Source organism: Phodopus roborovskii, unplaced genomic scaffold, assembly GCF_943737965.1.
Source record: "Phodopus roborovskii unplaced genomic scaffold, PHOROB, whole genome shotgun sequence".
Lineage (NCBI taxonomy): Eukaryota > Metazoa > Chordata > Mammalia > Rodentia > Cricetidae > Phodopus > Phodopus roborovskii.
The window spans coordinates 9888246-9915615 of NW_026126433.1; the positions used below are offsets into that span (position 1 = coordinate 9888246).

The following is a 27370-nucleotide window of genomic DNA, read 5'->3' on the forward strand; positions in this document are numbered from 1 at the left end:
TCTTACTACTACAACAAAGGATTCTTATGGGTATGACCCAATTGGATTTCCAAATTTTAACCAAATTTTCAAAGATAAAAATAAAACAGCCATTGAGGATCTTTAGGTAGTTAATGGTAGGCAGGGGAGGGAATGGCATTTTCTTCAGCGCTGAAGCCACTTCTTGTCACCTGTGCTCCTGTAGGTAACGCCTTACCTATGCTCTTGATAACGAACCTAATTAAACTCACTAGACCATCAGGAGCACAAGGGTTTCTCATTGGGAAGAGAAAGGAGACCAATGGGAATAGGAGCAGGGAAAAGGATAATGCAGGAGGTGGGGAGAACCAAAATATATACATGTATGAAAATTCCATAATAAAACTCACTACATATAATTAGTACGTACAAGTTAAAAACGTGAAATTAACAAAACAGAAGGCACTTATATCGTGCACATGCATAGTTGAGATGCCCCAAAGTGAAAAGCAGACTAGAACCTGCAGCCGCCCTCCTCTCCAATACTCACCAGCAAAAGGCTTGTCCAGCTGAACCCAGTCCTTGAAGACAAAGTTGCAGTAATCCTTCCCATGCCAAAACCTGGTCTCCCCATGTAGCTCTCCCACGCCTGTTTGCACACTTCGGATGGAGCCAGTATCTGTGAACATTGCAAGACTGACTCAGAGGCTGAGAGCTAAGTAGGCCCAGAAACTAAACATTCCATATACCCTCACTTTCCTTCCTGAATCCTGTTACTAGGGCAGCCCTATGTCCATTTGGCCAAGGACTGTGGGCTGACGTAGTATTCCAACCCTCACGAGATTCTCTTTAAGTAGCAATGGAGGTCCTAACCAGAGTCATCATTAGTTAACATGGAAGTTAACATTCTTGGCAGTTGAGTAGCTTATTCCCACAGCCTACCAGGTCAGGAAGAATAGACCACAGAGTAAACTATAAAAGATTCCCCAGGTGGGACTTGAAGAGACCACTAAAGCCAAGTGAGGTGGGGGTACACTAGACAGAGGCAACAGGAGCCAGGCTACCTCTTCCCTTACCAACATGGTGGATACGTATGCCTCCCTCATCTCAAAAAAAGCTCATCTCATACTTATAGGCAGTCCATGCTCCAGCCCCAGAATTAGATAGCTACATGGCACCCAGTGTCTACATTTGGGGTCATAAAGCCTTACATGTAAAGAGTATGATTTGGCCTAGATGACAGCTAAGATCTTTCAGTCTTTAACATTCTATATGCCTGTTATCACAAACATCATCCATAAAAATATAACAGAGAGAAGCTTACAATCGCGGCACTACAGCAGCAGTTTGCAGCAGCGTTCCATAGAGCCCAATGGACCACTCTACTTAAGAAAGTTTAGGGATGTGTCAGACAACAAAGCAGGGGTTCTTAGAAGCAGAACTGAAACCACAAATGCAGTACTTGGCACAAAAGAGGCATTAGGCAGGCAGACATGGGGTGCAAGAATGATTGTTAAATGAGTACTAATAGTACCATTTGAAGTCGCCAGTGAGAGAGCTGCTGGCCACCGCATATTGCCACTGCCATATCACCCTAGAACTGTTCTTGTAAAATGCAAAGTTGTTTATAAACCTCTCTAGAATCACCTCCCTTCTACAGGGATTTAGTGTGTGTAGAAGTTGCTTCCCAAACCTATAGCCATCTGTCTTTTTCTTCCCCATTTTCCCTTCGCTTAGCCCCGGGCTTCAGCATGTCTTATTTGTCACTGTATTTTGGCTGGCTGACCTGCCTTGCTTCTGTGCAGTTTGTGTGTCACCCATTCTGTGTAGAATGTCCTTCCCTCCCTTTGGTCTGATCTCTTAGTCATTCGTTATAAGCCATATCATCCTGGACTCAAGAGAGACACAACAGACCCCTGCAAGGATTGGTGTCACCAGCATCGATGTTGTCCTATCTGGAAATGCCCTCCCAACACCTTTGACCAGGCCAGGCAATTGCATAAAATGCTGAGTGGTTAACCCTCCTCCAGGAGTCTATAAACTCAAGGTGGTTACCCTATCACTTCACCACCTGCTGTAGTTCCTAGCATCCAGGAAGTAATTAATCAGTGTTTGCAGAACATATTTTATGCAGTCACCACACACCTAATATTGTATCACAAAATTAATAATTAACTTTGCAAAGCTCATTAAATATATTGTATGAAAGATGGTTTAAATTGTCAATGTCGACTAAAGCAAATAATGTTTGAGATAGACTACTATTACCTTCTCTCAGTCATTGGCTTTCCTGTTGTAGGCCTACCCCTGGAAGGAAAGAGCACATGCGGGCTGTGGGCTGCCCAGTAGACTCTTCATAGAAAGCATGGACATTGTTGGGAAGGGGGGGGCTTCAGAGGAGGAGGTAGGAAAGGGAGAGTGAGAATACAAAATAAACGATGAGTCAATTCCAAATTTGTGAACAGAGAGATGGCTTAGTAGATAAAGGTACCTGCAACCCAGCCTAGCTCTAAATCAATGCCCAAGACTCAGATGGTGAAAGAACTGACTCACTCAAGTTGTCCTCTGATGTCCACAGACCCGCCAGTGCCACATACACACAGGTGCACCCACCACCACCACACACACTGTGATTAAAAAGTTAGCTGTGTGTGGTGATTATAAGTATATGCATACACATAACTGATTTTCATCAATTTGAGAAATGAAGTTAAGGCTTTAACAACGACACCCATACACTTGTTGAAATATTATGGTAGTTGGTTATCATTTTGAGAATGAAATGAAAGTAACTTTCTAGTCTCAGAAAACTGGATTCAGATGCCTGCAATGGAAATGTGCTTTTGTTTGTACCAAGGCTCAAGTATTCCACAAGACGGCGGTCCCCCTCACAACACATGGAGGCAGCCGAGCACACATGGACATCTGTGAGCAGGAACAGCGGCACCACATCTGGCTCCCCAATGACATCATCGCAACTGCAACTGCATCTCTTCTCCTTGGGTGCCTCGTGCCAGTTTTCTACACCCTTGTCTGTCAGCAGCCAAAGTTTGCACAAGGGAGTCTTCCTGTTCCTGGCAGGAGTCTCCAGGCCTTGCTGTGGTTGCCTCTTTTTTGTATACCTAATACTAAAATTGCCAGCATCCTACAGCATCAATACCTGCCCACCCTGGGTGACTCAGTTCCACCCTCTCAGGTGTCTGTGCTGCTCTCTCTGCTACTCTGCCCAACTATCTTCACATCCTCCCATCAGTTCCAAAACCATAAGGACATCGTAATGATTCTTCTGGAAATTTCCATTCCCTTCAGTCTTGAGCACATTGATACAACCTGGTTGGATCCCTTTACATCAAGTATTTCCTTCATGAATCTTTACCTTTAACCAACTCCCATCATGGTGTTCTCCAGCATTTTTTGAATTAGACTCTTTCAGCCCGACTCTCTGAAGCCTCCATAACTGACCAACCAACAGCCCAGTCCTCACAAATCAATCCTTAATCAAAACCCCCAATTTCTCAAACTCCGAGAACCCAATGGTGTGTTCATGGTTCATTTCTTGTCAGACGCTACCCTGAACTGACATGGAAGCTTTCCTGACTGCATTGTCTCTACTCACACTGCACATATGCAAAGCTTGCTTACATCGCCTGCATTGCTGGAGCCTGGTGGAAGGCCACATAACACAGGGTGTAGATAGGACATCGCTTTTCTAAACCCTAGCACATGCTAATTGTGGGAGCATATCTGACTGCAGGGCTTCCTGTCGACCTCTGTGGGTTTGTCCCACTGCGTAGTTAAGTTTGAAAACTGAAAATGAGTGCTTTTGGTACTACTTTCAAACCTATGCCCTAAGACAGAATATTATTCTAAAACCACTGTTCTCCCCTTTCCTAGTCTCTACCTTCCAAGTTTTTTGTAGTATTGGGGCCTCATACATGCTAGGCTAGCACTCTTCCACTGAGCTACATCCCTAATACCCTACCTTTTGAATCTATATAGTCACATCCAAGGGTAGTTCCAATCCAGGCCCTGAATGTATGCATTTTTGAAAATGTTCAGTCTCCAAATTTCTAATTTCCAAGCATGTGTGAGGGTTTGTGACTTTGCCTTGGGTCTGTTAATAAGGTCCCACCAGCAGCGAGAGAACTAACCACCGAGCTAATCAGTAAAACATTCCAAACTACTTCATGATCAGCTAGCAGACAGTACGCTGGTTTTCTTTAGTTTCTTGCTTTGTTTTGTCTTGTTTTCAGACAAGATCTATCTAGCCCTAGCTGGCCTTAAACTCACTATGTAAGCCAGGCTGGCCTGGAGTTTGGCACAGTTCTCTGCCTCTGTCCCCCAAATGCTGAGACTGCAGCTACATACCACCACGTGGGCCTGAGATAAGCTTCTTGGAGAAACACTAAGTCTTTTGCACCCAGTGCAATGCAGCCCAGATACGTCTGGAGAAGCCATAGCTTACTATTATCATCCCAATCATTATGAAATCCTGCTTGCTGGTCTGGTCAGTATTACTTACAAAGGAAAGCTTAGCAAATGCTTCCCAAATGTTAGAGGAATCAAATTCTATATTTAAAACAGTGTCAAGCAAAGCAATAGACACCTGGAACTCTCCTTAGACATAATTCTGAAAAGAGAAATCCTTGAGGGCAGCTAGGTGCTTTTCTAGTTAAAATGCATATTACAGAATCTACCATGGCTACTGACCTCATAAAGTGGAATTGAGTTTAGTGTAGTCTTTCTGTTTAAAACTGGCAGTGAGTTCTCCTGTGCTGAGAGCATAGCACCAAGTTCCTTGTGCCCACAGAAAGCACCAAGTTCCTTGTGCCCACAGAAACCAGTAATGTTGAATTAAGCACACAGGATTGTCTTTTCAATGGGAAAGATGAAAAACCTGTTCTTCCATCTAGAAAGCTGAGAATTGGGAGTGATAAATGTTTGGTGTTCTGGGTCATCTATTGGGCCAGGCCATATTAAGCTTCCATAACCAAGACTGTGGTGATTGGTAATCTAAATGACTCTTATAGTCAGTCAGAGGCTGCCCCAGCTCCCAGAACCAGAGGTGGCCAACAGCTCTGTGCTATCTGTATGACCAGACCAGGCCAGACCTTTAGGCCCTTATGCTAGCACAGGTATCCTGCCCCTAGAATCCATCTTCTTTGAGGAAATGAGTTGAGTTTCAATGTAATTTTGTTTTCTTAGGCACTGGGGATTATATTGCACTAGAAAGCCTTTTTGCAGACTATACTGAGGTGAAATACAATGGGAAGAGACAGACTCTTTCCAGCCTCCCAGAGTATGAGACAGGTTGACCTAGTCAGTCTGACAATCTGCGCCTTGTTTTCATACTTCTCTCTTCATGCACTTCTCCTCCCCACATGGACACCTGCAAGACCCTTCACATCTGTACCCTGCATTGTGACCTCTGCATGGTGAGGCATGCTGGGAGCCCCTTCCATGTGGCTATCTGTGCATTACCACTATCCACTGACTCTCCAGAGATCAAATTCTGACAGCAGCCTTCTTGTTTTGCTAATATTCCCATCTCCATAGTCACATTTCTAGAACATCCCAATTATCCCTGGCCATGTGTTCTTTGAACTTGCTTAGGACACCACCCCAGATAGTTTCCTCATTCTCCTCCTCTCCTTTTTGACCTCCAGTTGAAACTCAACCCATAAGAGTGTGATTCTTTGATCAGGTTACATAAAATAGTAATTTATGCCTGTATGTTCACACCATTGGCTTCCACTCTGATATACTATGAGCAATGGTCTGTGTGTGTAACCCCATCCTTATTACATTAATTTCATCCATATTACTTAGGAGGGTGGTTGGCATATCATAGGAGCTCAGTATATATTTATTCAATCGAGCATATAAGGGGGCTGGAGAGGTGGCTCGGAGGTTAGAATGCATGCTGTAACTTCAGGGGACCCAGATTTGGCTTCCAGCACCCACCAGAAACACACACACACTCACATAGTTAGGGTTAAAATAAATCTTTGAAAAGCCATGTGAGCTTCTGCTTTAATGACTGCTCTGTCACATTAAGGATGACCCAATCCCCTACTTCCTTATCATTCCCAGAGGCTAAAATCTGGGTTGTTTACTTCTTCCTTTTCTCTTAAACACGTCTCCAGTCAGTGAGTGGAGGGGACTGTGGTTGCATGTCACAGATACTTCCCCACAGCATCATGTCCTAGATCATCACTGTGGCTCTCGTGCCCTCAGATGGGGTAGCCTAATGTGCCACACACCTTTCTGCCTCTTGCACACCACTAACCATCAGCATGCAGACCCTTTCACACTTCAGCAACCTTATCCTTCCATCTCATTTAGATCTCAATTATAAAGCAGCAAACTCGCACACCAGAATGCCACTTCTCAGAACTGCCTTAACTAAGGATTCTTCTTAATATTTATAGCTGCTGGTACCCTGTCTTGGTCCCCTTAGTTACCCAAAGGCTTCCAGACCTCTGAACAGTGAGGTGCACGTAGGCACGGGAATAAATGAAAGTTGTTCCTAAACTTAATATGCCAATCAAGAACTAACCTCACATTAACTAAGACATCTCCCATGTAATATTTTCCATTTTAAATTATGTGTTAATATTAGAATTTACAAGATGAATGGTTACACTGAGCTTTGTTTCATTACATATAGTTAATGCACTTTAAAAATTGCTGTGTCTGGGTCCATGTGATGGCTTGCCACCAAGCCTGGAGACCTGAGTTCAATCCCTTGGCCCCACAGAGTGGAAAGAGAAGACCAACTCCTGCAAGTTGTTCTCTGACCTCTACACAGGCACCATGGCCTAGGCATACACACACACACACACACACACACACACACACACACACACACACACACACACATCATTAAAACGCAATTTAAAAGCTGGATTCCTAAAGAATGCTGGAGCCACTCCTCAAGTTCCAGCCTTACTAGTGAGGCTCCCTGGATACTCATCCCAGACTGTCCTCCAACATCCTAATCTAGTAGAACAGAACCTTAGCCTCAGGATGAAGCTGAGGCCAACATGGATGGAGTGTTTACATTTCTGCTAAGTCACACATGTGAATACCGAACACGAGGGTGCTGATGAACTGGGATTACACTGGGCAAGTGAGTCTCTTGCCATCCAGTTAGGTTTTCTCATGTGTGACACGTGAGATAATATTCCTGCCTGGCATGACAAGCATCGGGGCAGTGTGGGACCATCTGAACACTTGGCTGCTGATTTATTGTAGTGATCCCTCATCATTAGGTCAGATCAGTTGCCAAAACTTTCTTCTTTCCAACCTCCATAATTAGTCCCCAATTAATTCATTCCTCACATATTTGATGCTTCTCATAAAAAGTATCAGACTACATTTTTTAACCAGTCCCATGTAAAACATGAAAGTTCTATCAAAAAACTTTGTGATTTTTTTCAACAAATGCAACAAAAAAGTTGCATTTTTCCCCATCTTGTATGGGACTCTGTGCCTTGAGTGTATCCTCTTAACACCAGTCACTGTACCTCAGCTGCAAGTGGCATGTCGTATTATCAAGTAAGATGTTGGTCTTTCCATTCCAGTGCTCATTTCTTTCCTGTCCTGCCTATCCCCTCAGACTTCCTGTCTTCACCTACCTCCTCAAGTTACTGTCAGACCCTGAACAGAGGCTCCCTCCTCAAAACATTGCTGCTAGGTGAGCCAGAGGATGTCCTTCTGCCTTGCCCAGAGTTTGTGTGTGTACTCATGCGTGTGCACACTCATGAATGCATGCCTTGTGCCACAGGGTTGTTGAGTGTGTTTTCTCTCTTCACCGATAGAGTGTAGGTTCTCAGAAGTACACAGCTTGCACTGGTATGAAGCAGCGCCTACCTAACGTGAGACACGAAGGCTGAGCAGAAAGCTGGTATGAACACACACTCACTGTGCTCGTGCAACAGAGGAAGCAACAAACGCTGACACCCATGGGGTTCTGACGCTAGCAACTCACTTACCAGTGCTGTGCCTAGTGAGGCCCTGCTTGGACTCACCGGAAGGGCAGAAGAGTTTCAAGTGGGGCCTTAAACCATGGATTAAACTCTGGTGACTTCTAGAGTGGTTAAAATAACCTGGGGAAAGTTGAGAGTTCTTTTTCGTTTTACAAAGAAACATATTTACATATACATGCATGTGTGCGTACATGTATACATCAAATTTTCTAAACTTGAAAGCAAGCTTAGTTCTTTTTTAAAACAAACACATCTATAGAATCAGCCATGAGATCTATTGTGATAGAAAAAAATCACACTGCTCTAAGCATGATTTACAAAGAATAGTAAGAATATAGAACATCTGATGTCTGCTGATACAAACAGTATATTTCTGGATGAAAAGAAATACATTCCTTTAAAAGGCTTACTAATTACACCTAATGCCTTCCTTTTCCCTTCATAGCCTATCATGTTTTAGAAAGCTTTAGTCATTATGTGACCATCAAAAGTATCAATAGTGTTTATAGTGATTGTTATGATTACTTTGTATTGATAATATGTTTTTTTTTTTTTAATGAAGCAGAGGAGACTGGACATGGAGCTCAATTGGTAGCATGCTTGCTTACATGCACAGAACCCTTGGTTTAATCCCCAAACCTTATAAAACAGGCACGGTAGTACATGCCTGCAATTCCAGCATGGGATGGACAGGGGCCCAAGATCAGTCTCCACCACATAGTGAGTTTGAGACCAGCCTGGGCTGCATGAGACCCTGCCTCAAAACACGAACAGTGCCAGAGGCACTATGGTGTCACACAGGATGGCATGGCATTCAACGCCACCACAGATCCTTTAGAAAGCAAGTAGGCAAGGACTGGCTGCAAACATCACAGCACAGCTCTAGGGAAGACTCACTGGAGGCACTGTCGATGCTGCTGAGGCTGTCCGCGTTGTGCAGCTGGCGACGGTGCAGTTGCCGATACAGGCTGAATTTGGAGAATTTCCGGGGCTTTCCTACTCCTTTCAGCTTGCCGTCTGTCTCATCGACACTCTTCAGAATAGGCTCCGTTTTATGAGATCCATGGTTATCCTTGAGGCTTAAGGATTCCATAGACTCTATTGCTGCTGCCTGGGAGTTATTTAAAAAAAAAAAAAAAAAAAAAAAAAGGCCATGCATAGAGTATACTGCAATGGGGTTTTCAACGAAGTAGAGCCTAGAGGCAGTTTACAAATGGTGACCCATGATGGCCCCAGAACAGACTCTCCACAGAGTCTCAGGCCAAACTCTGTTTGTTTGTTTGTTTGTTTGTTTGTTTGTGGATAGATCTCTCTCCACAGACCTAGCTACCCTGGATCTTTCTATGTGGATCAGGCTAATGTCAAATTCAGAGATCCACCTGCCTCAGCCTCACACATTCTGGGATTAAAGATTCATGCCACCACGCCCAGCTAAAATTCTCAAAATTTCATTTCACTGATGCTTTTACCTCACAGTAATTACACCACGTAAATTCACTGTCAAAGCACACAACCTCTCAGATGAACTGACTTCCTCTGTCAGTACTTTGTTGCTGTGGTTTGACTGTAAAATGCCCCCCCCAGGCTGTTTGAACACTTAGTGCCCCGTAGGTGGCAGTGTTCTGGAAGGTTTTAGGAGGTAGAACCTTGCATGGGGGAGGTGAGTCCCTGGGGGTGGAGTTTGAGATTTGATGGCTTGTCTTCTCATGCTTCCTAAGTGCAGATGGAATGGGGTGAACAGGAGTCAAGCTCCTACATCCACACCTTCAGCAGCACGATGGGCTGTACTCCTTAACGTGTGGCATTGACCCTGCATCCCTTAAGCTGCTTCTCATCAGATATTCAGTCACAGAAAGGAGAACGGTTGACAGATATATCTAGGCAGAGCTCTTTCTCAATCCTCAGAAAAGCCAGAAGCATATCCAGCAGTAAGTAAGAACAGCCCATGAAATGTTTGGATAAGGATATTGCATTTGGGCAGAGTAGAGCTGAAACACAGCAATTATTTAGACAGCTCCTGATTAGCAGGCACTTTGAGAAGTCACTAGTTAATGTCCTGCTCCAATGCACTCTAAATAACCCCAGGCTGATCTACTGATTTTTGTGGGTCTGTAAGTGGGAAAATGCTAAAAACAAACAGATGCCAGCCATAGCTGAGCACACTTTGATAAGAGAACAAAACCCAACTCCAGCAGCCGCCTGGCATGGGCTTCTTACTCTTATTTAACCTAAATATTGACTGTCATACTTTTTTGTTGTTGTTGTTCATGAACATCTTTTCTCAAATAGAAAATTAAATTTGAATAGAAAAACAGAGCAATGATTGAGATCACATACTCTATACTGAACTCGCTCTCTCTCCTTGCAGGAGGGGAGCTGAAAGAGACCAGGTTCGGGTTAGGCAGGCAGTGTAGACTTCTAAAGCAAGGCAGGTGTGTCCACCTCAGCTCTCAGATGCCACCTGGGGATCACTGTGTATGTAGGTTTAGACAAACCTGTCGATTTTGTGCTATACCACGAAGGTGGCAGATACTCACTGTGAGAGAGCCCATAGACAGTCCCGAGGTGATCCTCTTCACACTGCCCACATCTGTGAGTCTGTGTTCATTGTCGTCCCACCTTCCATAGGCCAGGTCAATGCCACCCACGAAAGCCACCGATTGGTCGATAATGACAAGCTTCTCATGATGAGCCCACAGATAGACACTGGATGACACGTGGTCTGGGTGCCTCATCACCTGAAGACAGGAGAAATCCACAGAGAATGTGATTTATAAGTGCCCTCCACACCACAATAAAATAGATCTGCTTCCTCCCTGAAAACATTTTAAAAAATAATTCAGGCACAAAGATGCCGTCTACATATGACAAAGAGAGTCCCACAAATTTCAAATTTTATTCTCAGCATTAGCAGAAAAAGACACCCATCTAGTGTTTCTTTTCTTGTTTTCATTTTTTTTTAAAGGACTATGCTGGCTGGTCTTGAACTTGAGAACCCCCCCCCCCCCTGTCTCAGCTTCCTTAATGCTGACATTCCAAGTGCCACATGTGCCCTCCATGGTTTAAGTCCTCAACCAGATGAGGTGGTTTGAAGAAGCTGTCCTTTGACTCGAATGGCAACCAGTAAAGCTATGTCAACTTAACAGCTATAGGTTCTCTTTCCACCCCCTCCAACAGTTACCCTTGGTATAAATAAATGATTAAGTAAATAAAGTACTTAGCCAGCATGCATTTGTGTAAAGACATTTGATGAATTATCTTCATACCCTGATGATACAAGCACACGGGTATCTACACAGCTCCTCATGTGAAGGTACTCGGAGGCACTGATAAACGACTTTCAGAACTATTCCCTACATGACCCACTGGACCTCTCTTATGCTCATGTTTGTAAGTGGGAAGACACCAAAAATGTCGGCTAATGCTTTTATTTATTGTCAGAGAATACATAAGACATGAAACTTGTCACATTTCCACTTGTGATGTGCAGTTTTCCCGGTCCTGAGAAGGGCTGCTGTCAGGCCTCCTTTAAATCCTGGGTGGGGTTCATCAGGACAGCCATAGACTCACTGCCACTGTGCTTTGCCCTGCGGAGGCGTTTTCAGCATTGGTCAGCTCTCCTGACTGGCTAAGCCCATCCAGATTTCACACCTTTTCCTGGACTAGCCTGGGCAAGTTTTGGGCGGTGTGCCTGGTTACCCAGTGTGCCTGCGTTCACAGTAATCTCTTAGAATCCTTCCCATCCCACTGTAAATTGTCAGTGTGCCCTCACCTTCAACTTCTTATCTTCAGAAACCAGAGGCTTTCCTTTATCTCCTCCTTCTGACTAAAGGTTTCTTGAACTGGTCGACTCTTCTAGGAACCAACTACTGGCCACCAATTTTCTTCTTTCTTTTTCACTTGTTCTGCCTGGGACACATCTGTGCCCGCGTCTTATAATGTCCTCCCTCCCATTCTCTTTACATTTGTTTTGTTCTCTTTTGTCTGGATCCTTAAGTTGTAAGTTAAACTGACATGTTGAGACCTTATCTTGTTCCTAATGAAGGACTCATAGCTACAAACACCTCCCCTTTGTGCTGTTTTTGTTCATTCCTGTGAGCTTTGATACTTCTTTTATTTTCATTTGACTCTAAGGACAAATTTTATGTCTTCTCCTCCTTCCACAGGGGCTCACTATATAGCTTGGCTAGTCTAGAGCTTACCATGTAGACCAGGCTGTCCTCAAACACATAGAAATCCTCCTGCCTCTGCCTCCTGAGTGCTGGGATTAAAGGAGTGAGCCACCATGCCAGCCTGAGTTCTTCTTTTAAAAACTTTTACAAGTTTATTTATTTATTTGTTTGTTTGTTTTGAGATAGGGTTTCTATGTGTAGCTCTGGATGTCCTAGAACAAATTCTGTAGACCAGGCTGTCTTTGAACTCAGAGATATATTGCTGGGATTAAAGGCAGGCACTATTGCCACTGGCTTAATGTATTTAAATTAGCATACAGAATGATGAGCTTCATTATGAAGTTTTTACATATGTCATACCTTGTTCTTGTTTGTTCTCTCTCCCTTTTCTTCCTGACCTCAAATAAGCCCCCTACTTCCATGTGACACACGTATGTGTGTTTTTCTGTCTCTGTCTCTCTCCCTTTCTCCTTTTTCCCTCTCTCTCCCTCTCCCTCTGTCTTTCTCCCTGTCTTCCCCCTCTCTCTGTCTTATCTCACTCTCTCTGTCTCTCTCCCTTTCTCTCTCTCCCTTTCTCTCCCTCCCCTTGTTTCTCTCTTCCCCTCTTTCTCTGTCTCTCTCATTCCCCCTCTCTGTCTCTCTTCCTCTCCCTCCGTATCTCCCCCTTAACCCCCACCACGGTCTCACTATGTAGCTCTGGCTAACCTAGACTTTAGTACATAGCCTAGACTGGTCCAGTGCTGACAACAATTATCCTTCTGCTTCAACCTCCCAAGCACCGAGATCACAGCTGTAGCTACCACACCCCATCTGACAGCTTCTTTAGGGTGATGTTTAGGAGCTCATCCCTGTGGGTCATCTTTCAGTATTTCACTCATGTCTACGGTTGAACAATAAAGATGCCCTACTTATCCATTTGTCATCTGATTAGCATTCAAGCTGTTCAGGCCTCTTAGCTACTATGAGGCCTGTTACTAGGCACAGTTCTACGTAAGTCTGTATGGAGATCTATGTTCTCACTTCTTTTGGGTGCATACCTAGAGGGAGACTGCTAGAGCATATGGTAACTATATCCTTGACTGTAGAGGAACTAGCAGATAGCTTTCCAAAGTGTCTGTGCTATTATTCACTCTAAACATGTATAATCTCTACATTCTCAGCAATACTAGATATTACCTGACCACTGACTATAGCTCCCCTAGTGAATATGAAGTAGCATCTAGCTGGAGTTTTGATTTGCATTTTCCTGTTTTACCATCTTCTTGTGTGGCTTGGCCATTGGACTCTTCTGAAGTGTCCATTCAGAGCCTTGGCTCATTTTAAAATGTCTTCAAATGGTTGAATTATGCAAGGACTCTCTGTATAGGCTGAAAGCACACCCCTTCTCAGGTCTATGATTTGTTAATATTTTCCTCTTTCTGTAGTTTGCTTTCTCATGGTGTCCTTTGTTGTTTATTTTCCCCCCTTTTCTCATTTTTTCTTTACTTTTCCCCCATTTCATCACTATATTTACCCTCGTGTATTCCAGAAATTTTCCACATGTCTCTGCCTAAGGCACCATCTGATTAGTGTAATAAAAAGCTGGCCAGCCAATAGGTAGGCGGGAGATAATAGGCAGGACTTCCAGGCAGAGAGAACTCCAAGAAGAAGAAAGATGGGATTTGCCAGTGAGATGCAGGGGAAGCAGGATGTGCAATAAGATGGGGTAACAAGATGTGTGGCAGAACGCACACACACAAAAAATATGGGTTAATTTAAGACATAAGAACTAGTTAAGAAAAAGCCTAAGCTAAGGCCAAATTTTCATAATTAATAAGTTGCTGTGTTATTATTTGGGTGCTAATGATCCAAAGATAGTCAACAAGAAAGCTGGCTTCACCCCATCCTGGAAATATCAGCCCCTATTCCAACTGCCTATCCCAGTACTCTCCCTCCATCTCTCCCACACCTGATCCCTCCTGTTTCCATCCCTACCCGCCCCCATCCACCCATGAGATCTATTCTAATCTAATCTCCCCAGTGAGATCCAGGCATCCCTGCCTTGAGCCCTCTTTGTCACCTAGCCTCTCTGGGTCTGTGGGTTATAGCATGCTTATCCTTTATTTTATAGCTAATATCCAGTTATAAGTGAGTACACACCATGTTTGTCTTTCTAGGTCTGGGATGATTTTCTCTAATTCCATCCAGTTGCCTATAAGTTTCATGATGTCAACATTTTTAACAGTTGAGTAATACTCTATTGTGTAAATATACCACATTTTCTTTATTCATACTTTAGTTGAGGGATATCTAGGTTGTTTCTGGTTTCTGTTTATTATGAATAAAACTACTATGAACATAGTTGAGCAAGTGTCCTTGTGGTAGGATGGAGTTATCCTCCAGTAGTGGGATAACTGAGGTAGACTGATTGCCAGTTTCCTGAGAAACCACCGTTTGTTTTATTCTTTTCAGTTGCTGATGTCACAAAATCACACCAGGTGACTTATCCTCTGAGCTGATTTCTAACCAAGTGAGATACACAATTGTAGCATATTTTAAACCTGCTAGAGAGCTGGTGAGTCTTGTGTCTTGATGGCTGAATGATATTTATCAATAGACTACCGAGATTTCAAGGAGCTTTTTCAAGCATTTCACACTAGATACTGTTGATCTCAAAATCTACAGAATTTCAAAACCTAGAAGTCTCTTTACTGCTATCAGCAATCAGAGAATTTGGTGGCCACTTTACATCCATCCAAGTGGTTCCAGGATTGTCTTAACAGCAATATGGAGAACAGACAGAAGTCCTGATTAAAACAGTGCAGGATGCAAGTTCTTGGCTCAACTTTCATTTTCAGTTATCAGGGTTAGACTAGAGAAATGTAAGATCTACTCACCCCCATCAACAGAGGGAATACAAGGAAAAATATTTCGGCTGTTCAGTTCAGACAGATCTCAGAAGCATCCTTAGTCATCAAAGAAATGTAAATCAAAACCATTTTAAGATTACATCTTGAGTGGGCAGAAGAGTTATCCGTAGGAAAACAAACAGCAACAAATGCTTAGTTTAGTTTCAGTTACTGTTGGTGGAGTAAACTGGCACAGCCACTATGGAAATCAGTGTGGAGGTTTCTCTAGAAAACTAAGCCTGGAGTAGTGGTGTATGCTTTTGATTCCAGCACCTGGGAGACAGACAGGCAGGAGGATCTCTGTGTGTCAGAGGCCAGCCTGGTCCCATAGAGAGGTACAGGCCAACGAAACTACCTAGTGAGATCATTTTTCCAAAAAAAAGAAGAAGAAGAAGAAGAAAGGAAAGAAAGAGAGAGGGAGGGAGGGAAGGGCAGAGGAATGGAGGAATGGAGGGACAGAGGGATGGAGGGACAGAGGGAAGAAGGGAAGAAGGAAGGAAAAAAGGAAGGAAGAAAGAAAGGAAGGAAGGAAGGAAGGAAGGAAGGAAGGAAGGAAGGGAAGGAGAAGACAACTAAAATGAAAACTGTCATGGAGCTCAGCTCTATTATTGGGTATACAAAGAACTAAGTTACACCACACCGATTCTTGCACATCCGTACTCACAATGGTAAGCAAATGGAACCGCTCTAGATGCTCACTGATTGCCGAATGAAGACTACGTGGTATGTACACATGATAGAATGTTATTTAGTAGTAACAGATGAAATAACGACATTTGCAGGAAAATGATGGAAAAGGAAACTATTAAAGTAACCCAGGCCTAGAAAGACAAATGCCACATGTTTCCTCTCATGTGTGGATCCTAGATTTAAACATTCATATGCACACATACCTATGGGGTATGAGTAGGGTCAAGAAACTGAAAGGGGGTTTTAAGAGGGGAAGAGAAGTCTGAAGGGAATGGGGAGTAGGAAAGAGGGTATGAAAATGCATGCAACAAGAAAGCAAAATACAGGGTTCTGTGGGGAAGAAGGGAAGAGGGAGCAGCAGACTGGGCAAAGGAAATGGGGAAGGAGAATAGAAAACAACAAGGTGTGTCTGGAATACCCATCCCTTGGGTATTTGTATGCTAATTTTGAAATGCAAAACAAGGAAGTGTGATACTGCTTGTATCTCTGAGGATTTGATGATGTTTATTCAAAGTGAAGATTAAGGGAATCTACACAGAAAGGCTCCTATGGGATAGTAAGCACTGGTACCTTTATGTTGGGGTGCAGCCGCATCAATGTCCGCTTGCTGTATTCACTGTTGATCCCGAGGGCTAATTCCACCTCTTTGTAAAGCATTATGAAAATCCGAACGCCTTGTTGCTGTCACAAGAAAACAGGAATGAACACCAGGAGGGCTGTGGCTGCCTTCCCTCCTTTCTTCCCCATGCTAGGGCTCCTTTATTCTAGAAACTGGTATCACAACACCTAACAAACAGGTAGTGAAAGGAATGGCATGTATTATTTCAAGACTCAAATAGAAAATATAGAACTTAGGTGGGGTGGCAAATTCCAGCACTGGGAAGATAGAGTCAGGAGTAACAGGAGTTCAAGGCCCGCCTCAGTTACAGAGTGAGTTCAAGGCCAGCCTAGGCTACATATCCCAAAAGAAAACCATCCTCTGTCCCTTCGTACAAGTATTGGCCCACTCATAGATCCAGGATACAGAGACTGACATCTCAGCTCCTGAGGGTATCCAGCAGTCTTAGTGCCTTTCTAGACATCCCCAAGCACTCCACTGTGACCTGAGCCCTTGAAGCAACAGCGAGCACCAAATGTGCCCCCAATGTCTCTGGAAAAATAATGGTTTAAATGGAGAAAACAGCTCTGAATCTTCAAAGATGAATGTGTTCGGTTTTAGCTCACAATTTGATTCATAATGCCTATGCTACTAGCCAAAGGACCTCACTGTAGCAGTAGTTGTGTGATGTGGACACGCAAATTAACGGAATCTGCCCCTAGACTAAGTCAGAAGAACACAAACAGGGCTGTTGGGAGCCATTGCACTGTCAATCTAAGTCAGAAAGAGCCCGGTGAACTCCTCAGGAGATGTACCACCTGAATAACAAGAGTCATGTGTCTTTACAACACTACAACTTCAAATGACATTAAGAGTTCATGCTTTTAGGCAACAGACAATGGGGATAAAGGAATAAAAGACATAAAAATATAGGCAAGAAGGGAACAGGTTGATTTTTGGTGACCTGGCCAGTCAGTGCTCTGTAATTAAACACCAACTGAGGCCTCAAAAGGAAAATTAGATTATTTTTTTCTCTTTTTCTATTTAAATATTTTAAAATTTATCACTGAACTATGGTCTACATTAAAAAAGAAGTCTCTTGAGGGAAAAGTCTAATTTAATCTCAGCACTCAGGAGGCAGAAGCAGGCAGATCTCTGAGTTTGAGACCAGCTTGATCTACAAGAGTTTGTTCCAGAATAGCCTCCAGTGCCACAGAGAACCCCAGTCTTGAAAGAAAAAAAACAACAAAGTTTATAACCCAAAATTTCAACCTAAGTATTATATGCATATACCTGACGTCATTCCTTGTGGTTCATTTATTTCAAATGTGTGAAAGTCTATTTTTGTTTTTAGAGAGTGTTTCTCTAAGTCTTTTGTGTGTATGGGTGTGTGTGGTGGTGTGTAGCACACATGCACTTCCATGTGTTTCCACAGGAGGTGGTGAGTGTGGCGATGTGTGGTACATATGCATTCCCATGCACAGGACCCCATGAGTGTGCTGATGTATGGCACGCGTGCATTTGTCCATATGTGAACAAGGAAAGGCCGTGTACCCCCCCCCCATCACTCTCTCCCTTAGTCCTTTGAGGCAGGTCTCTCCCTGAAACTGGAGCTCATTGTTCATCTAGGCTGGCAAGCCTCAGCACTGGGAGACAGGTCCACACTAAATCCTGCCCAGCTTGTGTCCTGTCGACATTAATCTGAACTCAGGTCCTCATGTTTTTGCAACAAACATCCTTAAACACTGCTCCATCTCTCCACGCCTCCAAATTCTGCCTTTTGAGCTTTAAACATTATTATTCATTAAGCACAGTGTTTGCAAATTAGGTACTTAGTCTAAATCCTACAGTTTCCCACTGGTGGGTCTTTGAGATAAAGATGTTAACTGTAGTAGATTGCACTAATACCTTCCTAATATTACACCTGGTATTTTATTCACTTGAATAAGGTGAATATAAAGGAAATAGCATATAGATTTTGTACCCTCTTATCTTAAATACCAATGACTAACAAGGAAGTAATTATACAAATGTTATCTTTAATAGGACTTGACATATATACTAACACTTATACCTATAATAGGCAGTTAATACCTGGCAGATCCCAACATAATAAAGCAATAATTTCCCTTTTGTGTACCATATCACAGCTCAGGCATAAACTCCGTAAGTGGCAAAGTGTGCACCATTATCACACAGCCATAAACTCCATAATGGCAAAGTGTGTACCATATTATTGTGCAGCCACAAACTCCTGAGACACCAAGTGTGCACCTATCACAATGAAGTCATAAACTGTATAAATGGCAAAGGAAATTCATTCCTTTGCAATAAAGCCATTTGCTCTGTTGTAACAGTGCAGGCTTATGAAACCATGAAAGCTATTTTGATAAATCAAGAGCCAAATCTATAGAAGATAATGCTGTTTGTAATTAAAAAGTAATACTTTGAAGCGGTCTTCCTACATGCAAACAACTATTGTGCAGAGATAGTAAATCAGTAAAACAATGCCATTCATAAAAGCTTAAAAGAAAAAAAATAAAACTACCTCAGAATAAACATAACCAAATGAATGAGAGTCTTCTATAAAAGACATTTCAAACATGAAGAAAATTCATTAAGACAACCTGCTAGAGGTGTAGCCTGCTTGCCTGGGTTCAGTCCCCAACACTGCATAAACCAGGTGTGGTGGTGCCTGAAGCCAGAGGGTTACAAGTTCAAGGTCATCCTTGGCTGTACAGTGAGTTCAATGTCAGCCTGGATATATAACTGTGTGGTATATTAGAAGGACATAGAAAGATCTATGTTCTACGATTGGCAGAATTTATTTTGTGAAAATGACCCCCCAATGCCACCTACAAGTTCAATACCATCATTACAAAAATTCCAATGACATTGTTCATAGAAAAAAGAAAAATCCTAAAGTTTATGAAATTCACAGAAATGTAAAAGCAATGCTGAGCAAAAATCAATGCTGGACATACCATTGTGATACCTGATTTCAAGTTACACTACAGAGCAAGAGTAACAAAAACAGCATGGTACTGGCACAAAAACCAAGACGTATCTCAATGGAATAGAAGGGAGGGCCAAGAATTAAAGTCACTCATTATAGCCACCTGCTTTCTGGCAAAAAGTTAAAAAAAAAAAAAAAAAGTCTTAGCAAAACGACGTCCTCTTCAACAAATGGTCTTGGTAGAACTGGGTTTCAAAGTGTAGAGGAATGAAACCATATCCTGATGTCTCATCCCATACAAAAGTCAGCTTCAGGCCAGGCACAGTGGGGCATGACTTTCACCCCAGCACCCCGGAGGCAGATGAAAGGATCTCTGTGAGTTCGAGGCCAGCCTGGTCTACACAACAAGTTTCAGGCCAGCCAGGACTACATAGTGAGGCCCTTTAGTAGAGAAGAAGGGCACTATTGGTAAGGAAGAAGGTTCTCTGGAGGGACCTCTGTGAGATAACACGTTTCTTATCTTTGCTGAACTTAAGCGAACAAAGTTCTGGAGTGAACTGAAACGGCAGACAAGCATTCGGTTCTCCTTCCTAAGTATCTTGTAGATACGGCAGCACAACATGACAAACACAGGGGCATTTTAGGGGCTTTGAATACACAAAATACACATGAAGACAAGTGAAAAGAATACAATAGAAATCAACAAACCCCATCTCGTAGCCAGCTTCTGATTATTCAAAGTAGTGCAGTCCAAGTATTTCCAAAGCAAAGCCAAGTCTGTCTGCTGTCTGCCTGTCATTATCCTATACACTCTCACCCCAGAGAAACAATTCATTGTTTGCCAAGAACTCCTCTTGGGGTGCAATATGGCAGGTAATGGGAAACAAATGGTGAAAGTTAAAATCCCTGTGTGGTGGTGTTCAGCTGTAATTCCAGCATTTTAGAAGAGTGGGCGGAAGTATCAGGAGTTAGATGTTAGCCTGGGCTCTCTGAGATCTCGTCTCAAAATACTGAGGGCAGAATGTGGGCCTGTGAGATTAAGGCACTTGCCTCCAAGCTGGATGACCTGAATCTGAATTCCACATCTCTTGAATTGTCCTCTGACTTGCCACACATGTGTACAGACACAAATTTAAAATATCACTTAAGAAAAGAAATTTAAAGCAATAGTCATATCCACACTATTTAAAGATAAGGGACACTAGGTTACCACAGCAAAATGCCCATGTATTTTTAACCAGTTTTGTGTAAAATATGGTCCTGTAAGCCATTCCAGTCTCCTATTTAGGATCTCTGGTTTTCTGGGTAGAGGGTTATCGCTTTGTCTCCCTTCTCTAGTGTGGACATCTTTCCCTTTGATGACAACCATCGGTCCAGCAGTCTTGTGGTACAAAAGGAAAAAAAAATCAACTTGATGACAAACTCAATGTTAAAAGCAAGACCCTTTGACTGTTGCCATCTAACTGCTCAGGAAAATCCCTCTGGTGTCAATCTCATATTTCTAAGACTGAAACATGCACGACTGTGGTGCAGAGTTCTGGATACTATAACTGTGGCAACTTATCATGTGCTGTGTGTGTGTGTGTGTGTGTGTGTGTGTGTACATGTGCTGTGTGTGTATGCATATGCTGTGTGTGTATTGCTGTGTGTGTGCATGTGCTACGTGTGTGTGTGCTGCATGTGTGCGTGTGCTGTGTATGTGCATGTGCTGTGTGTACATGTGCTGTGTGTCCATATGCTATGTATGTATATGTGCTGTGTATGTACATGTGCTATGTGTATGCATGTGCCATGTGTACACATGTGCTGTGTGTGTATGTGATGTGTGTGTGTGCATGTGCTGTGTGTGTGTACATATACTGTGTGTGTATGTGATGTGTGTGTGCATGTGCTGTGTGTGTGTGTACATATACTGTGTGTATGCGATGTGTATGTGCATGTGCTGTGTGTATGCATGTGTTTTGTGTGTGTGTGTGTGTGTATGTGTGTGTGTGTTGGTTTTCAAGCTCTAAAGCAGTGGTTCATAAGCTGTGTGTGGAACAACCCTTTCACAGGGGTTACCTAAGACCATTGGAAAACAGATATTTACATTAGGATTCATAACAGTAGCAAAATTACAGTTATGAAGTAGCAATGAAATAGTTTTATGGTTGGGGTCACCATAACATCAGGAACTGTGCTGAAGAGTTGCAGCATTTTAAAGGCTGAGAACCACTGCTCTAAAGTCACAAGTTATAAGTGTATTTGAAAAAACTTATTTTGAGACAGTTTCAAAAGGCCCAGGCTGACCTTGATGTTGCCATACTGCCTCGGCTGGCCTTGAACTCCTAATCCTTCTTCTACTTCCTAAGTGTTGTCATTAAAGGTCACCGCAATTAGTTTCCTATGCTCCTTGGGATAAAATCCAGCCAGCACCTCCTATAGGCTAAGCAGGTACCCCAACTATGACCCAGCCTCGTGTTTACATGTTTACATCTGTGTGAGCCCTGTGGAAACACTCACTGCTTTCCGTTTGAGGATGCAGTCCAGCCTCCAGCGGTTGCCTTCCACCACTGGGCGCTTCAGGAAGATTTCTGGACTTAACCTGAAATCACAAAACCAAAAAGAAAGGGACTGAAACAAAAGATTAAGGTCTCTGTGTCGCGTGTCACCATTGTGACAGGTCTCTGCCCCAAGGCGATAAGCAACCTCACAGAGAAAATTTTGTCCAATCAAAATAATTCAAGACCCATACCTCTAATCTCAACATTTGGGAGGTGGAGGCAGCAGGGTCACAAGTTCAAAGCCACTCTCAATTACATAGCTGGAACACATGAGATCCTGTCTCACACACATGAACACACACACCACATCAGAAAAAAAAAAAAAACAAAAACAAAAAAGGCGGTCCATGTTTGCAGCTGCAGGATGGGTGCTGTGTGGGCAAGATGCTTAGGGGGGTCTAGACATGGCTAAATACTAAGGGGATAACCAAAACCCTGAAATTTCTAGGCCATTTCCCCAACCTCAGGATTGCTCAACTTTGGGTATCTCATTAAAAGAGACAGCACCCTCTTAAAATGGGCATTTAACTCCAGCTAGCTGAATGTCCTCTGACACATTCGTACACACAGTGAGTTATAAAGGCAGTATCTGTGGGTACCTGGGGCTCTCTGATCAGGGACACCAATTTTGATCAGGACATTAAATTCTGTGAAGGCGAAATGTACCCCTGGGCTCTTTTCCCTTAGTAAGTCCGGCTGCGGGTAGCCAAGAAAACCCCCAGAGTCACATTCCCCGCAACCCCTTTACAGGGGTCTAAAGGCAGCTCAAGGCCAGTCTCTATCCAATGTAACTCCTGGGTAATGAATTCTCCCACAAATGGGAGCCTGGTGGAGCAGTTCTCACCGGTCTGTAACTCCAGTTTTAGGGGATCTGACACCCTTACACAGACACACATAAAGGCAAAACACCAGTGCACATAAATTAAAAACAAATACTTTTTAAAAAAAACTGGAGTGCTTACTAAGAAACTTATCAACTTGAACATACAGGACTCCTATAGAGAGAGGTTGGTGAGATGGCTCAGGGAGTAAAAGTTCTAAGCCTAATAACAACCTGAGTTCAATCCCAAGGACCTGTGTGGTAGAAGAGGGCAGACTCCTGCAAGTTGTCCTCTGTCCTCTGTATGGGTGCTCATGTGCATACACATGCATATATACACATAACATGTAATTTTATAAAGATCTCTGTGCAGATCAGTACAAAACACTACTAAAAACCTAAAATGAACTATGCTATACTCGTTAATTGAAGGGCTCGGTGAAGGGCAGAAAAAGGATTTGCAGCGCATGTCAGCAGTTTATTGGTCTGAAGAAAAACCTCGAAATGGATTAGCACAGAGAACCCTCGTTGCAGCTTGGCAAGAAAGAACAGGATTGCCTAAAGAGGCAGCAGCAGAGAGCCCACGAGCAGAGACGATTCCAGTCAGAGCAGAACTGATCCCAAGAGGGTGACAACAGCCCCTTACACTGGCACTGTTTCAGGGTCACATGTCAGAGCTGGGTGAGTCAAAACCCCCATTTCCAGCCAGTGTACTAATTAGGGAAGCTGTGAGGAATTAGGAAACTGTTGGGCGACTGCGTAGAGGGGAGAGCTCAGCCATGCAGTCCGTGATGAAGCTGTCTATGGTCTCATTCACAGGCTGTCCCTGTGAAGATTTAACCACAGAAAAATTCACCTGAGGAGTTGAAGGAATTAACGGATAGATTGTGGCCATGCCACAGATCAACCACCAGGTGGCAGACATTATATAGAGCATACAACAGCAAAGCAAAGACTTTGGAACTAAAACTGGCATTAAAACTCCAACCCTAGAGGATGGAGAGATGGAGGGGCAGTTAAGGCCACTTGTTGCTCTAGCAGAGGACCCAGGTTCAGTTCCCAGCACACACATGATAGTTCACAGCCATCCATAACTTCATGCCAGGAAGTCTGGCACCCTCTTCTGCCTTCTGCCAGCACACGGTACATACACACACATGCCAGCAAACACTCATACACATAAAAATGAAGTAAGTATTTCTAAAAGGAATTGTTAAGCACCCCAAATGCTGCTTGGAATTTTCTGCCCAATTCAAATGAAGCCATGGTCTGCTAAAGAAAACACTCAAAAAAAAAAAAAAAAAAGCCAGTGGCATTTATTTAACAAAAGTTAATTTGTTATTATGTGCCCAGTATTTCTTTTGAATTTCATTCTAGAAAATATGATCTTCTAGTGGTACACATACCTTTAATCGCAGCATGCTGAAGGCAGAGCCAGGGGGATCTCTGTGAGTTTGAGGCCAGCCTGGTCTACAGAGCAAGTTCCAGGATAGCCAGGCTACAGAGAAACCCTGTATCAAAGAAAAAGAGAGAGGGAGGGAGGGAGGGAGAGAGGAAAGTAGGGAGGAAGGAAGGAAGAAAGGAAGGAAGGAGGAAGGAAGAAAACACTGTCCACAAATTTAAGTAAACCTGAAAGTCTTACCTCATCATGTTAAATTTTCTATAATACAATTTAAAAAAAATAATGGGCACACAACAACAAAAGAGTCAACTCGTACTGTTTACATATGTTTAAAAACCATATCTATGTATTTATTTGTGTATGTGAGTTTGTGTGAGTGGGGGCGTGGGGTGTACTGAACATTTGGAGCTCAAAGAACAATTTGTAGGAATCTGAAGGTAGCTCACAGGGGAAATATTTAAAATAGGAAGCTAGCCTTGGAGACTGTGAGATGACATGAAGGTGATCTGAGAACTGGAGGCTTTGGAAGAGGACACATAAGACAATAGATTCAAGAACCTCGGAGTACCAAACAGGATAAACTCCAAATCACCTCGGAGTACCAAACAGGATAAACTCCAAATCATAACCAAACTGATGAAAACCAAACAGTTGAAATTTTTTGAAAGCTCTAAAGAGAAAAATAGCACATTGCTGAAAGTTTCTCCTCAGAAGTACTGGAGACCAGAATGAAAAGCACTGTTTAAGCAGAATGCATAAAGATCCTGACAATAAAGACACCCAGATCCAGAAGGAATTCCCCAGAGCTGCAGAGAAAAAAGAGTAATGGGGGAACAAGTGTTCCCAAAGTACATGAGGCTATGCTCAGTGTTTAAAGGAATGGCTGATTAAATAAATACATAAATAAAACCACGAGGGGCTGCTGCATGCTCTCTGGAAGAATGTATACTGAGGATTTTCCTGACAGGAAGTCACCATGGAGGCATCATTTCAAAATATGTACTGTGATTAGATGCAGGCCCAGGGCTGCTGCAGGAACAAATAGCACCTAATTCACTCTCCTTTAGGAAGTAGAGGAGAAGTCACACAGGTCCCCACTCCTTGGATGTTTAAATGAAAGTCGTGAATTTTACTGTCCAGAACCTTCAAAAGAGGTGCTACTTTCTTGCATGAAAATAAACTCCTTTCTCTCATTCACACCCCTGCTGAAGTTTTAGAGATCATTTTATGAATCTGGTATGGCATTGAGCTTTGGACTTATTTTCATGAGTGCTGAGGCAGTATTCAATATTTGGCAGTGACTAAATTCTATCTGGTTCTCATAATGGAGATCTGATATTGGCGGCTTATTGGTGGAGGTCACAGGTACCAAAGGATAGCCCTAATGACAAAGAATCATCTTTCTCAAAATGTCACCACACAGGGAAAGAGGACCCAGAGCTACAGATTTCCATATAACTGAAGTGAAGCAGAAAATTGCTTCACATTTCTGTTGTTCTCCCCTGTCTCCTAATCTAGGATTAAAAGAAAATAAATCAGGGAGCTATTTTCAAGCTTCATATATGAGTAATATCTGAAAGACGTAAGAAAGAGACAAAAGCAAAATTTCAGTGCCTGAATCCCAGCACTCAGGATGCTGAGGCAGGAGGACTGCTGTGTGTTAAAGGCTAGCTTGGGCCATGCAGTGAATTCCAGTCTATCCAGGCTGCAAAGCAAGACCATATCTCTCAAGGGAGTGTGTGTATGGGGGTAGAATGAATTTATAAAGTCACTTCTGTTTCTATGAGGGAACATATTCCAGGCCATTTTCATCTCCATCTCAGGCAGTGTTAGCGTCTGTGATGGGCTTCAATGTTCTAAGATAACGGGTACCCGGAATTGAAGACAGGCTACAAACACAAAGCCAATACCAACTCCACAGGTTGCATTCCCCAAAACTAATGAGCTTTAGAAGAAATTTCCCATGACTTCGGTACTGTGGGCATCATGACTGCCATGGTGGTTTTCATAACAGGCTAGACAGTTAAAATCTGATGCAAGGCCAGAAGAGCTGCCCAGGCCCAGTCCTTTCAACAGTAATAGCAGGAGCAGCTATTTCAGTGTTGTGTTGAAGGGAAAGTTCAGGAGCTGTTCCCTGGACCGACTGAAGGATGTGGTAGGAGAGGGAAAGATAGCTTTCCTGTCTCCACAGCCACACTTGCACAGTCATGTAGCTGCACAAACATTTGCATCCAAAACCACTCAAGTTAAATACTTTAAGAAGATACTTGCAGTAGTTAATATTGGTTGTCCACTATAACAGAATCTAAATCACCTTGGAAACAAAGCTCCAGGCAGGTCCTTGAGGGAGTTTTTACATTGAGGTAACTGAAGTGGGAAGATTTGTCCTAAATATGGGAGAGCATCATCTATGGGCTGGCATCCCAGACAGAATGAAAAGGAGCATGTGCACAGAACACAGGGTTCATCTCCCTCTGCTTCATGACCACACTCCCAAAGTGACAGCCCTCACACGCCTGCCACCAGGCCTGTCTACCACAACATGACAACTGTACCCTCAAACTGTGAGCCAAGACAAGCCCTTCCTTCTTCACAGCAATTAGAAAAGTGACCAATATAACATTTGAAGGACAATTTTGGAAAAGACTTTCACTGCAGTCTCCTATTTAGTTGGTTGAGGCTTGGCCAAGCCATCGCTTGTTTCCATAGTGTGGAATTCTCCAATGGCACACTTCTAAACAGATGCTTCCAGAGAGCATTCTCCTGAACAAATACTAACCACCAATCAGTGATGAAAATCTCTTCTGCCGCCTCTTCCATTGCATTGGCGATATCTTCAAAGTAACCTTTGGCGTTCACGTACCTGGAAGATACAGGGTTTGTTCCTTGGTTTCTTTTGATGTTTCTTATTTTTATAAAACAAGACAAAAAGTAAACACACCCTAGGCCAAGGCAAAGCATAGACGGCTCTGTCTGTCTGATCTAGATTACCACCATTTTCCTTGGCATAACTGGAAACAAGATTGCAAATATGATCTTGCCTCAGTCTATTATCTGGAAAGGCAGTTTGGAGACAGACCCAAAAGAGGGCAGCATGCCAATCGCTCTCAGAGAGCTGCCTTATCAAATGGGATTTTCAACTGAGTCTAAAAACAGACCAGCTCAAATCCATGGGAGGAAAACATAAAGAGGTGACATTTTGCTCTTCTTTTCTGGACTGGGTTTCAGGTAGCTTAGATGGGCCTTTGACTCATGGGGCCAAACCTGACCATAAACTAATGATCTGCTTGCTCCTACTCCACAGTTGCTGGGATTACAAACCCATACCACCATGCCTGCTTTTGGGGGGGTA

At 43.1% G+C, this 27370-nt stretch overlaps 1 protein-coding gene across 4 annotated transcripts in view; it reads right to left on the bottom strand.

Moving 5' to 3' along the window:
• Nucleotides 1-27370, bottom strand: part of Pld1 (phospholipase D1) — a 184079-nt gene that overhangs the window by 56723 nt on the left and 99986 nt on the right. For 2 of the 4 annotated variants that reach the window (XM_051185893.1, XM_051185892.1), the window contains exons 11-17: nucleotides 26798-26881; nucleotides 21756-21837; nucleotides 16270-16380; nucleotides 10487-10687; nucleotides 8847-9060; nucleotides 7956-8069; nucleotides 509-637 (exon numbers count right to left, since the gene is read on the bottom strand). In XM_051185893.1, coding sequence (XP_051041850.1) covers nucleotides 509-637; nucleotides 7956-8069; nucleotides 8847-9060; nucleotides 10487-10687; nucleotides 16270-16380; nucleotides 21756-21837; nucleotides 26798-26881 — 935 coding nt within the window. The remainder of the gene's footprint in view (nucleotides 1-508; nucleotides 638-7955; nucleotides 8070-8846; nucleotides 9061-10486; nucleotides 10688-16269; nucleotides 16381-21755; nucleotides 21838-26797; nucleotides 26882-27370) is intronic. The other 2 variants (XM_051185894.1, XM_051185895.1) reach the window with 2 other exon arrangements.